Source organism: Triturus cristatus, chromosome 2_1 (genome assembly GCF_964204655.1).
Source record: "Triturus cristatus chromosome 2_1, aTriCri1.1, whole genome shotgun sequence".
In the NCBI taxonomy this organism is placed as follows: Eukaryota; Metazoa; Chordata; class Amphibia; order Caudata; family Salamandridae; genus Triturus; species Triturus cristatus.
The window spans coordinates 1179091833-1179105597 of record NC_140581.1 but is presented as its reverse complement, the minus strand read 5'-3'; the positions used below and the strand labels follow the sequence as shown (position 1 = coordinate 1179105597).

Sequence of the window (13765 nt, the reverse complement as noted above, 5' to 3'; positions counted from 1 at the left end):
TCCCGGAAACTTCGGAGGAGCTCTCCGTGGATTTACTCGTCGAGGACTTGGTGGTGAATCATCTTGCGCCTAAGGGCCTTGGCAAGTTTTTTGCGGTGGAGCGGGCTCACCGGGTGCCTGGCGGACGGCCTAAGGTGGGAGCCCCCCCCCGCGGCCGATTGTCGCCCGGATCTTTAATTTTCGGGATCGAGACGCTATCCTGCAAGCATCGAGGGTGACAGGCCCGGTGCCTTTTCAGAATGCCTCTGTGAGCTTTTATCCTGACTTCACCCAGATGGTGCAGAAACAGAGGCAGAGTTTCCTGGGGGTGAAGCGGCGGCTTAGGGAGATGGACCTGAAGTATGCCATGCTTTTCCCCGCCAGGCTACGTGTGGTGTATGAGGATCGGACTTTCTTCTTCGAATCACCGGACATGGCGGGGGACTGGTTGGATGCGCTCCCTCGGCGACAGCCCGGCCGGGACCGTGTGGATGGAGCGGAAGGCGACCGGGATGGACAGAAGTGATACCCCCGGTGTCGGTCTGTTTTGACTCAGCCCCGGACAGTGACTCGTACCCTACTGCAGTAATGGGAGGGCGGCGGGGGGAAGATAGGAGCTCTTTCCTCCCTTGGGGTACTTTCTGTAGATTTGTTTTTGATAGGGCGACAGGCACACTGCAAGTTGGGGGGGCTTAGTAAGCTGACGCAGGGGTGCAGGGAGGGGGGGGATTCGGGATGTTGGGGTTGTTGTTGGGGGTTGTTTTTTTCTTGCAAGGCGTAGCAATGGTTGTCCGTTCGTGGTTCTCCGGGGGGGTGGAGGTCTCTTTGTGTTTGGGGATGGGGGATAGGGGCTTAAACGTAATTAGCTGGAATGTCAATGGCTTAGGGGATCGTATTAAACGGGGGAATAGTCCTGCAATTCTTGAAACGGACCTCGCCAGATGTGGTCCTCCTGCAGGAGACCCACCTTATAGGGAATACATGTTATGCACTTAACAGGAAGGGTTATAAATTCATTGCTCACTCGGGGTTTTCCTCGGGCTCCAGGGGTGCGGGCATACTTGTTAGAGCTTCCCTTCCATTTGAGGTTGACTCCACCATCGCTGATGACAGGGGGCGCTTTGTGGCTGTGGCGGGGAGGTGGGAGGGCAGAACGTTGGTATTGGTTTCTGTTTATGTCCCTCCTGCCCTGCAGGCCTCCACGTTTGCTGATCTGGGCAAGGCCTTGTTGGAACTCCCCGAAGGGATGCTAGTGGTGGGAGGAGACTTCAATGCGGTTGGGTCTGGAATGCTAGATAGGTACCCGCCCAGGGACACCGGGGGTGCTCAGAAGTGGCTCCCCGACTTTATAGATACTTTTGGTCTGGTAGACTGTTGGAGGCTACGGCACCCCACTCAGAGACAATATACCTTTCATTCCGGGGCCCACGGGAGTCTCTCTCGGATCGATTACCTGCTCACTCTGGCTGCGCACGCCTCATTGGTATCTGAGGCTAGGCACATGGCACGGGGCATTTCTGATCATTCGCCGGTGTGGGCCCGTCTGGATATTGGCCGGGTGGTGGGGGGCAGGGTGGCTCCCATGAACCCCTGGTACTTTCGTGACCCCAAGCTGCGCAGTGCGTTGCTGAAGACAGTTGATCACTATTTTCAAGATAATCAGGGTTCAGTTGAATCGGCGGTGTCTTTGTGGGAAGCTTTTAAGACTGTATTGAGAGGGGAGGCCCTCTCCTTGGTAGTGGCCGCCAAGCGGTGGAGAGACGCCGAGGTGACACAAGTAGAGGACGAGATAGCGGCTTTAGAAGAGGATGTTGCAACGGCCACACTGCATAATTTGAGCTTGAAGTAATTGGAATATAGGGATCTGGTGACGAACGCTGCCAAGACCCTCAATAGGGAGCAGCAGGGTCGATAGTACGATGTTGGTGATAAGGCCGGGAAATTGCTGGCGTGGTTGGATAAAAAAAGAGCGTGTTAATCGAGTGGTGCCGGAGTTGTCGATGGATGGGGGAGAGGTTGTCACTGACCCCGACGGTATAGTTCAGTGTTTCTCGGACTATTTTTGTACGGTATACACTTCGGTCTCGGATAGGCCGACTGAGGACTCGTGTGACCTTCTGCGTGATATCGCTCTGCCCTGCCTTTCTGCCATTGATAGGGATGACCTCGATGGCGATATAACTGTAGACGAAGTGGCGTGTGCTATCCGTGCGTTGCGCTCCGGTAAGGTCTCGGGCCCAAATGGTCTGCCGATTGAGCTGTATAAGCTTCGCCCGGATAAGTTGGCTCCTCACCTGCGCGCCATGTTCGTGGAGGCGCGGGTGAATGGGTTTCTTCCGCTTGATCAACGGCTGGCGACGATTGTGGTCATACATAAAGACGGCAAGCCCCGGGACAAGTGTGGCTCCTATCGGCCGATATCACTTCTCAACGCCGAGCCGAAAATCCTTGCTAAGATCCTTGCTAACCGCCTGGTCCGGGTGCTTGGCGACTTGATCCACCCGGATCAGTCGGGTTTTATCCCGCACCGTAACACTGCACTGAATCTTAGACGTCTCCATGGAGTGATTGCTAGGACGGGCACGATGCGAGAGCCGGCTATTGTGGCGTCCCTCGATGCCACGATGGCCTTCGATACGGTGGAGTGGGCATACCTGTGGGCTGTGCTAGCCAAGTTCGGCTTTGGGCCTGGATTTGTAGGCTGGGTGAGGTTGCTCTATGAGGGGCCTCTTACTAGCGTCGTGGTGAACGGGCGGGTGTCGACACCGTTCGAGCTCGGGAGAGGCACCCGGCAGGGTTGTCCCCTGTCGCCGTTGTTGTTCGCCCTTGCTCTTGAGCCGCTGGCGGCGTGGATACGATGGCACCCCGATATACGTGGGATTCGTTGGTCGCCTGACCACGAAGACCGTATTTCACTTTACGCCGACGATATTCTGTTATACCTCGCCTCAGAAATCTCTTATAGTGGTTTGTGACGTCTTGACTTCTTTCGGTAGGAACTCTGGTCTTGTCATCAATTGGGGAAAGTCATACTTGTATGTCCTGTGTGGGGATGTCCCGCCTGTCCCGCGCAACTGCTCGATCCAGATAGCCCAGCAGGGTTTTTTGTACTTGGGGATTTATATTTCCACCGACCCCATTTTACGATACGAGAAGAACTTGCTCCCTCCCTTAAAGCGTCTGCGACGGGACGTGGCGGGCTGGCGGCGGTTGCCGCTTTCCCTCCTTGGCCGTGCCGCCCTGTTTAAAATGATGTCTCTTCCCCGTTTCCTCTATGCCCTGCAGAATACCCTTGACTTGGTCCCGGCCAGTTATTTCCGTGAGGTCGAAAGCCACCAGCGCGCGCTATTGTGGGAAGGGCGTCCGCGCATAGCGATTGCTAAGTTGACGCTTCCATGGTATGACGGTGGTATCGCGCTTCCAGACATTCGACGTTATTATTGGGCCACTCAGTTGAGCGCGATTAACCATGGTGTATATGGTCCGGCGCTGAGCCCCGGCTTCGCCATGGAGCGATGGTTACTACGTGGGGGTAATTACCACAGAGCGTTGTACTCGAAGTCGTCGGACTTAACCCTTACGGGGCCCACCAGGGTGGCCGTGCATGTATGGAAGGTGGCGACGGATTTACTGGGCTGGAAGGGTAAGCTTACCCTTGCCACCCCTCTGTTTGACTCTGATATTCTGGGAAAGCTTTGGCATACAAAAGGGTTTGAGAAATGGGACCTGATCGGCATATCCAGGGTTGGAGACCTTTTGGTAAAGGGTAGGATAAAGTCATTCGAGGAGCTGCAGAAGGAATATGAGCTAGGGAGCACGGAGTTCTTCCGATACGCTCAAGTGTGCCACGCCTTGCGGTCAGTCCTTGTAGAAGGGGAGAAGGTGCCTGAGTCCTCTCCGTTAGAGGACCGGATCCTGGATGGCCATATGCCAGAGAGTACGATCTCGCTCATTTATAAGAAACTAATTAATGTTCGGGCGGATCTTCTACTAGGGTTGCGCGAGCAATGGACCAGGGATGGCCTCGAACTCGATGATGAGGATTGGCAGTATGCAGTTTCTTCTCCCAAAGAGGTCGCGATCCCCGCGCGCCTGCGGCTGGTGCAGCTTAAAATACTCCATAGGGTCTACGTGACGGGGCCCCGGCTGGTCCATATGGGTTTCTCAGAGGAGGGCTTATGTAAGAGAGGCTGTGGTATGGTGGGCACCTTCCTACATATTATTTGGGAATGCTGTGCGATTATGGAGTTTTGGAAGCAAATCCACGATGTGATGGGGGAGGTGACGGGCATCGTCATGCAGCCTGAGGCGCGGTGTTGTCTCCTGAATGTTTGGGGTCCTACTGACCACGACGCGGCACAGACTCAATGGGTGACCCTAGGGAACATGGTAGCCAAGCGCGACATCGCTCGTCTGTGGGGCTCTACTGGGCCTCCTACATTGACAGCGTGGATGGAAAACATGGATTGGAGCATGTTTAGGGAGAAGACAGTGTATTGTGCTCGAGGGCGCCCTCGGAAATGGCACTCTGTATGGGGGCGATGGAACCAGTACAGAAGGGGCATATGCCTGCCCCCAGACCCGGACCCGCCTGAGGAGCAGCTCTCCCCTTAGCTTTCTTTCCGGCTTTGTACTTCTTGCTGCTATGTGTTTGTCTCCTTGAGTCTCTGACTTCCCCTCCTTTCCCTTGCTATCGACCTGTGTCTGTTGGACGAAATGGGGCTCGCTCCCCCTGATGGGAACCCTTTTTATGCTTACAGTACTTATCGCCTTGCTTGTGTTTAGGTTTGGGTTTGTGTTTATTTAAAACTGAACCTTTAACTCTCCTGCCAGTGAAATGTGGACGCTCGCATGTGTTGTGTTTCTAAAGCTGCCGTACCTCCGGGTTGTCGGCTGAATAGCTGTGTCACTGCTTTAAAAGAATAAAGGTTTTTGAGAAAAAAAAATAAAATAGGAGCAACTTTGGAATTTTCATCTAAAATGATTGTAGATAGATAGGACCGCGCCCTCTTTGCTCTTTTACTAACAGGGCGTTGGACATTTCAGGACCCATTCACAAGGGCGTGTAAACGTATGTTAATGAGTCCTCCAGCTGTGCTACTTTGCGGACTCATACATTCTTTTGTGAGTCGGCCTTATGCTGTTCAAGAGTTTTCACAATGCAGTGATCTATTTTTGTATTTAAATATGTACTTGGCTGTTTTTCTACCTTATTTATTTTTGGAAATTTGGTACAGGTCAGGCTTAGCCCACAGGAGCTGCAGACAACTTTACAGAACACAGTTTTATTGTACATGGGGTTCAGATGCGACTGTGACTGGATTACAGAAATGAAGATGTATATGTTTGCAAGAACCTCAAACAAAACTCCACCCACAGCATGTTTAATTTTATACTTTTAAGTTACACATATTTACAATTGTAGGCAGAGAGCGATAAAGTAATTGACCCAGAATCCCTTTTATTAAGTTCAAGAACCAAAATTAGGACCCAAATCTTAACTTTCCAAAGCTTTGAACTTTAGCCTGTAAACAATGCTGCTCCCTAGTGAAACAAGCATTGGCATAGCCAATAGGTCTCGCCTTTGGGACCTTATAAGTATTTAGTTATCCAGCACAATATCCTTGGTGCAACAACTTCAACTGTTGCATGGCTAAACACTTATAAGGTCCCAAAGGCAAGACCTATTGGCTATGCCAATGCTTGTTTTTGTTTCTTATTAAGGCAAGAAAGACTGTATATGATGGGCTGCAGCTTTCTTTTTCAAAGCAGCTATATTGGCCGTAGGTTTGGAGGTCTCAACGAACCAAACTCTCAGGTAATTATACTTTATTGCTGTTTTGATAATCGTGGTCCGCATATGCCATGTAAGAAATTTCTTGTTCTTATAGCAGTCAAAAATCAGAAATTTAGTCTTACCTTAGTTGATCGTGAGGTAATTTCCATTGGTATATGTATGGAGTCTGCTCAGGGTTCGCTGAATGCTGACTTTGCTGTGATTCATTACAACAATGTTGTCGGCATATTGCGAGATATGTATGTTAGATCTAGTATAGGACTCAAGATTTTACAGCTATTGAAAGGTGAGTAAATACTCACCTTGCATACTACTTACCATTGCATGCTCTCTCAAGTGGAATGATTGTGTATCCGGGGCAGTGTATGACTGATGTCCTGATGAAAGCCTGGACCCAAGTGGCCTGAGCGTATTGGCTGATACATGTTGACGATTTTTTCGGTCAGAGGACCATAACATCCTTACCTCTAAAGAAGACTTTTTACCCCAACAAGTGATAATAAAGGGAAACCAAAGTTGGTTTGAGGTTTTAAAAAATATATATATTTTTAGGTCACCGGTCATTAACATATCCTAAGTGCGCTCTGAAATACGATCAAGCTCCGTCCTAGTTTTTAGGGACCAGGATGAGACCCGATGATAAAGCATGCCACTAAAAGAGTGGTTGGGGTCCAACAAAAAAAACACCTAATCTTTTCCTTTTTTGTAGTATACGGCCAGGTACTTATTTGTAAGGAAAGCACCCTTATTCAGGCAGGGATACACTTTTGTTGTTAGTTCTGATTAAACAGGGAGAGTGTATCCCTTGACCCGGTGATTTAAGGTCTCCCCTCACTCGGAGTAGGACCCCTGACCTGGTCCCTGCTTCAGGTTTATTGGTTTATGATCTGCCTATGATATCTGTTATCATACGGTGATATAGGTCAATATATGCGCCTAAATCGATTTCATACAGTCCCCACAAACAGAAAAGAACAGTGCCTCTGTTCAGAAGGAATGATGATAGCACTAAAGGTGTGAAGTCATACATAATAAACTAGGTTATTGCGTTCTAGTTTGGTTGCTAGATTGTTTTCTGAGACTCTGGCTTGTGAGTTTAAAAAATACTTAATGAAACGAGCTGAACATGTCCCATTTGCCGGTTTAAAAATGTAGGGGACTAATTCTGCAAAGTCCAACTTAAAAGGGTAGGCTCATTACCTTTACTTATTTGCTTGTCGACCGATTTCTGGAATACAGGATTTCACCTGACCCATTCACGCCTATCCCCTCACACAGGGACACATGCTTCTCGAATCTCGGTTTCTAACACTGGAGTAGCAAAAAGGAGGCTACTGATAACGTGCTTAAGCCATATTTTGCCCTAAAAAAACTGGCACAGCCATAGCTAGTTGTTATTGACGAACAGAGTGGGCACTCGAGATGTATACTGCAATTATTGACTTGTTACTGGAACACTTCGAATGAGCACACTCATCTTGTAGACATCGACTCTTATCAGCAATCGTACGTCATGTAATGAGCCCTGGCACCCTTTCAATGATGCAATTATAGCCCATTTACAATTTGCCATTCGTGCCATCCCCATTGGGAAGATGACAGGCTAAGCAGTTCAAGCTCGAGCCTCACAGCTGGCTTCTGAGTTAATGTGTGAGAAGACAAGGTAAGCTGCCGCGGCCTACCTTCGTATCCATCCGCGCAGAAGCGTGGATCTCTAGTGATGTGCGCAGCTACAAAAGTCACCGAAAACTAAAGCGCAGAAATCGTTTCTTATTCTAAAAGGCATGTCCCGTCCATAGATACCACATGTTTTGTAGACGCAGAGGTAGGTGCAGGTGAGAAATGTTAGCTCATATGCTCCTCCCTTGTGGTTTCTATTCCCTACCCGGTGTCTGCATGGAGTTCACTCGAGAGAGTAGGTGTTCAGGCGCAGTGTGGTCGCTGCTTCCAGGCAAGAGATGAGCAGTAAGGACACCCAAGAGCTGGTCAGGCGATGACTGATCGTAGTGATACCCTCTTCGGCATTTTTTTTACTTTCATCCATTATTAATTTGCTTCCTAAAAGCACCAAAGCAGGAATAGTAGAGGAGAGGGGGAGCAATAAAAGCGGAGGGCGGGCGGGAGGCAGAACCACACGGCGGCTGCAGGAGGAGGCGGCGCGCTGCGGGAGCAGGGGATCGGATGCTGCGTGGGGAGCCGGCTGCAAGCACCCAGGGGCAGGCTGGGCTTCCGCGGAGCAGCGACGGGAGGAACCGAGGCAGCGGGGAGCCGGCCCCCGCCTGAAGCGCCATGTGGCCCCAGGCCGCCGACCCCTCCCTCCCGGGCCGGGCCGCTGAAGAGGACACGGGAGGATGAGGAAGGGCGAGCGGGGGCGAGCCGGGCTCGGGCGGAGGGTAAAGGCGGGGGCGGCGGCGGAGAATGAAGTGCAGCTCCCGGGGAGCCTGCGTCGCGCTCTCCAGCTGCCTACTGCTCGCCTGCGCGCTGAGCGCGGCTGCCGTGGGACTCAAGTGCTTCTCACTGGGTTCCGAGCTGCGCGGGGAGCCTTTCCGCCTGGGCGCTGCCGCCGGTGCCTTCTACTCGGGACTACTGCTGCTGGCCGGCCTCTCCCTGTTGGGCTCCGCGCTGCTCTGCTGCCGGGAGGAGCCGGTGGACCTGGACAGGACGCAGCCGTCAGAGGAGCCGGGCCAGAACAGTGCCGAACCGAAGCCCGAGAGCGGCAGCCAGAACTTCCTTCTCCTGGGCGTGCTGGTCTTCATGCTGGGTGTGCTGAGTGCCTTCGCGGGTGCAGTCATCGATGGGGACACAGTGTCGCTAGTGGAGAGGAAGTACTCGCACCACTGCCTGCAGCGAGTCACCGGGTACGGCGGCAACCAGTGCCAGAAGCTCAAGGACTACCAGCGCGGCCTGGTCATTTCCACCATCTTCAACTCGCTGGAGTGCCTGCTGGGGCTGCTCAACCTGCTGCTGGTCAAGAACTACAAGGCTGCGCAGCAGCGCCGGAGGGCGGACAGAGGCCCGCGGGGACGGGGCGGGCGCTGCAGTCGCGGCTCCATCATCGCGGCGGAGGAAGACGAGGACTTCCCCCAGACAAGGGGCCCTGGAGGCCAGGACACTCGCCCTTTCCAGTCCGTCTCGTACATCAACGTGGGGGTCTTCCACGTGTTTGACGAGGCTGGCGTGGAGGTGCACTGCGGCGGCCACCCCTCGGTGGAGCTGCCCGGTTACTCGCCCATGGACCCCGAGCAAAACGCCTCTTACCCCTACTGCTACCCGCTTCCCCACGAGATGCCCCCGCCTTATGAGGACATCTACCCGCGGCGCGGCGGTATCGAAGCTTAGGGGGGCCTTAGCATGGGCACTGTACGGACAATTGCAGCGCCCGGGGGAGTACAACTGCTCCATCCAGTTATTCATTAATTTATTGAGAACATGGGTGTCCACGTCGCGGACGAAAACCTTGAACAGTGTCTTTCATGTTCTGCCAGTGAACAGGCAAAGGCGGCCTTGGATCTACCATCACCCAGGATTCTCACCAACCTGTGGCCCCTGGAGGCTGGCCTGGATAACAGGCTGGCACTGTCCCTCCCTACCCATGGCCTTTTTTCTTCAGCACCATCCTTTCTGATAGCTTGCTGGAATCTTTTGTGCGCAAGGTTTGCCAGAAGTGCACAGCGATCCTCCAGTCAATGTGCGTGATATCGCTCCTGTTCTCGTTTTTTATGGGTATTTTCATTTGTGGATGGAGAGTCGTGCTTAAGGTATTAAATATCACATCTGAAATATTCGCTTATGTTACTTCTGACAGGCCACCTCTTTGCTTAAAATATTTCAGGGTACTAGTTATATTTACTTGAACATACCACGGACCCTGGTGTGATAGCGCTGGTTCCATTCTGCCCCGCATATAAATATGACCCCACGAAAGACGCTTCCATGTAAAAAATGCATTCTAATTTGATTAAACGGAGCTCTAAATGGTAGTCATCGAGCAGGTTGATATCCATTCAAGTTGAGAGATAGTGTAGCTCATCGGCCGGTCCCTTAAAGATGCACTCGGAGATGAACATCTGCAGTAGCCAAGTTTCGGAGGGGGGCGGGGTAGGGGAGGATACGTTTGTTTGTATAGTGACAGGTTCCTCCTTCTTAAAATCTCCTTACTCTTTAAGCTATCAAGCCTGTGACCTGCATGTCCAGTCGTTTTTTTCAGATACTCCGATCTATTATTAATGTGCACTTATGTTTTTTGTAATTGGAAAGAATCTGTCTACTGGCGCCGTCAAATACTAGGGCTAGTTAAAAAAGAATATACCAACCTGCAAATTACCATAATAAATTTCTTCTTTTTGCAACAAGACGCAAAGTTTTCAATGGCAAGTTGGTGGATTACAGTTTCATGAGCTGCATACATCTAAGATTTCAGGTGTTACTTAAAGTTCAGACTGCAGTCATTTTTGCATTTGGCTTTCTTTTCAATGTGCTAATTCAATTCCCAGTGTATTTAGTTTTTCTTTGAAGCATGGATACCTTTTGAAAATAACGATTATTTGGGGAAGAGGGGAGCAGACCACTCATCAGGTTTGTGTATAAAAGGCCGCTTTATTGGAAGAGGTGCACATCACAACACAATCTAGGTCTTTGCCTCACAAAGCTAAAACCTCACTATACAGGTAACTCACCTATATTAATATACCCCTTCCCTAAAATGCTCCCTCCCCTACACAAACTTGATACAGTAACATTGTACCCGCTCCATATCTGTTTAACTGTGTCCTTTAAACCTTCCCGCCCTTTACTACAACTATTAGCCCCTACTCAAGTAGACCTACTACAAAACCTTGAACTTCCTGTGACCTCCAGGCATGAACTAATCTAGCCGTTCCATTTGAGCCTAAGTTGGCGCTGTCAACAAGAATAAACTTCGTTAAACGATGGCAACTTCTCTGCCAACCTCCCTAAGCACCTGCTCCAAGCGACAACCCCAATCAGACACTGATAAACCCTTGAACACCTGTCCGAACAAAGCCCGCCGCAATTACCCTGAACCCCCCCCCTCAGACCACAACAGGGTGGGGAAATTTCGCTCTCTAAGTGCCAGCCACCGTGTTGCCATGAAATGGTGGCTTCTGTAGGAGCCTGGAAGCGTACACAGGCTCCCATTGCAAAAAGGAGTGGGTGGGGAAAAGCGTGCACCCTGGGGCGGGCACCCTATAGTGCCAGACACACTATGCATGCTTCGATCAGGGGGACCCATGGGCACCCCCCCTGCGACCGATTAGGAGGGCCCCGGGTGAAGGGGGGGGGGGGGGGTCTGCTATGGCCCTCCAAACTCCGATTCACAAAGCCTTTTTGTCTTGCCAAAACTAAGTCGGTATGGCTGTCAGAATCTGGCATCGTGCTTGCTGGTTTGGAAGCGGGCCCCATTGCACATCACGATTCGGCTCCGAACGACTCACACTGACCAGATCGGGTTCTGAAACGATTCTGTCGGTCCGGATGAGATCTTCGCATCGTACTTGGTCGTTCGGAATGGGGGGCGATTTGGTCAGAAACATAGGCTGTGAATTGAATTTTGTCATTCGGGACCCGTCTGGAGGCCTTCCAAACATATGGTAATCAGGCCCTTAGTCTCTAATGGCTTGGTTCCAAAGATTAGGCCCTTGTTTCTTTCCATGGTTACTATTAATTTACACACACTCGTATATTCTGGTTGGGTGTCCACCGGTTGTTTCAGAATAACATTACATTCTTGTAAGAACACATTTTCAGCAGTTACTATCCAGGTAAAAAAGACAGCCAAAGAGGACATCTGCTATTAAACTGGGAAAGTTTGATGGAGAGCGCTTAAAAGGTCAAGGACAAAGCCTATCCTAAGACCAACCCAAATGGAGATGTATGTAGATCGAAACACAAATTTCACCATAGCCTACCCCCACCTATTTGATGTTTCTCCTAAAGGAAGGTGGACCGGTTTTGTCGAAGGCCTCCCATATTTTATAGCGTGTCACTATAGCAGTTCAAACTACTGTTGCGTCTTGTGACATCTGGGCTAAAGAGGTCAATATTGTGTGGAAGTTCATGCTGATTAATGCTTTGCAAAACCCTTCTTTGTAATGCAAAGTTAAAATTTGTGCACACACGGGCCTCCAACTCTATCCATCTGCTTTTGTGAGGGTTTAGCATTGATTTCCACTAATGATATTTATCATGACTGTTCTGCTTTCCTTGTTTGGAAACCGAGATCGCCAGGCAGGCCTTCCATGATGTTGGTGTTTATTTTGTGAATTGTGTAAAGGTATACTTAAGAGTCAAGACATTAGAGGAAAAAAGCACGGATGGCTCTTATCCAGTATTTCAAACACTTTCATGCCCATTTTTTAATTTTTTTTTTGCAGATTAAATTTGATAGGGATTCATAGCACAATTGTCCAATATTTACTTTTGTGTTATATGTATTTTAAACCAGTATGTAGTCTCCAAATAACTTATAACCATCTCACACATTTTTCTTTCCCCAACACACCTTTACAAGAGTGTAATAAAATCTAAATTTTCTAAATGTATTTGAACAGATTTGTTTACTTACAATTATCCCCATTAAGAATATACCATACAACCATGCTTTAAAAAGGTATGTGTTTTCCCTTTCGGTGGTCATGATGGAATGGACTCCCCTGGGTGTCTAGTTTTCAGAAATGTGTGGGTTTCGTAGGTTTCCCTAGATGGCTGCCGACCCTGGGACCAAAAATGCAGATGCCCCCTATCTATCAGATCCCCAAATGTTTTCCTACCCAGAATCCCCTGCAAACCTCAAATTTAGCCCAAAAAATCACATTTTCCTCACATTTATGGCTGTGATCACTGTGCCGACACAAATGTCCTACCCAACAGTGTTACCATTAGTCTCCTGAGTAAAATTATACCTCACTTGTGTGGGTGGGGCAAGGGCCTGTGACTGGGAAGAGCCAAAAACATAGGGATAAAGGGTATAGCACAGCAAATTCTAAGCGCTACATAAAAAAAAATACGTTTTTATGCAATTCTGCTTTGGACACCCACACAAGTGAGGTATAATTTCCCTCAGGAGACTGAGGGGAACGATGTGGGGTGAGACATTTATGCCGACACGGTGATCCCACACACACATATATGGAAAATGTCTATTTTCAGCTAAATTTGAGGTTTGCAGGGGATTCTGGGTAGGAAAACAATGGAGGGTCCGCGTAAGCCATACCTCGTTGGATTTCCCCCCCCCCCCATTGTCTAGTTTTCAGAAATGCATGAAATTGGTAGTTTACCAAGATGGCCGCTGAGCTCCAGGCCTATAAACCCAGGTGACCCCTTTTTCAAAACCAGGTTGTTTTGTGATAGGTTATTTTGATGTCTCAATAAGTTTTGGGCCCTTGCCTGTCGCGGATACTTGGGCTACCCATACGAGTGAGGTATAATTTTTATCGGGAGACTTTGGGGATTGTGGGGTGGGTGGAAGTTTGTGGATCTACGCAGATTCCAGAACTTTCCATCACAGAAATGTGAGAAAAAATGTTTTTTTTGTTTATACAAAGTTTGAGATTTGCAAGCGATTCTGGGTAACAGAACATGGTGAGAGCGAGACAAGTCACCCCATCCTGGATTCCCCTGGGTGTCTAGTTTTTACAAATATATAGGTTTGCTAGGTTTCCCTAGGTGCCAGCTGAGCTGTGGTTTAAAATCTACAGCTAGGCACCTTGCAATAAAAGGGTCTGTGTTCACTGTAAAAATGTGGAGTGTCCACGTTGCGTTTTGGGCCCTTTCCTGTCGCAGGCACTAGGCCTACCCACACAAGTGAAGTACCATATTTATCGGGAGACTTGGGGGATTACAGAATTGTAGAGTAACTGTTATTATCTATTGACGTTTGATGCATTTCTGCCTTCTAAAAAAGACCATGTATACAAATAATTCACTTTGAAAAATGTCCTATAATTCACATGCTAATATGGGTACCCACAA

The 13765-nt window shown here is 49.6% G+C and overlaps 1 protein-coding gene across 1 annotated transcript; it reads left to right on the top strand.

Annotated features, from left to right (window-relative positions):
• Positions 1-7913: 7913 nt before the first annotated feature.
• On the top strand, positions 7914-10130 carry TMEM271 (transmembrane protein 271). The gene has a single exon (XM_085636627.1). It carries the CDS (start codon positions 8195-8197, stop codon positions 9113-9115), a length of 921 nt encoding a protein of 306 aa, XP_085492753.1. The 5' UTR covers positions 7914-8194; the 3' UTR covers positions 9116-10130.
• Positions 10131-13765: the final 3635 nt, after the last annotated feature.

What these genes read in the sequence shown, in the direction of transcription:
- TMEM271 (XM_085636627.1), top strand. Translation starts at nt 8,195, where the DNA reads ATGAAGTGCAGCTCCCGGGGAGCCTGCGTCGCGCTCTCCAGCTGCCTA.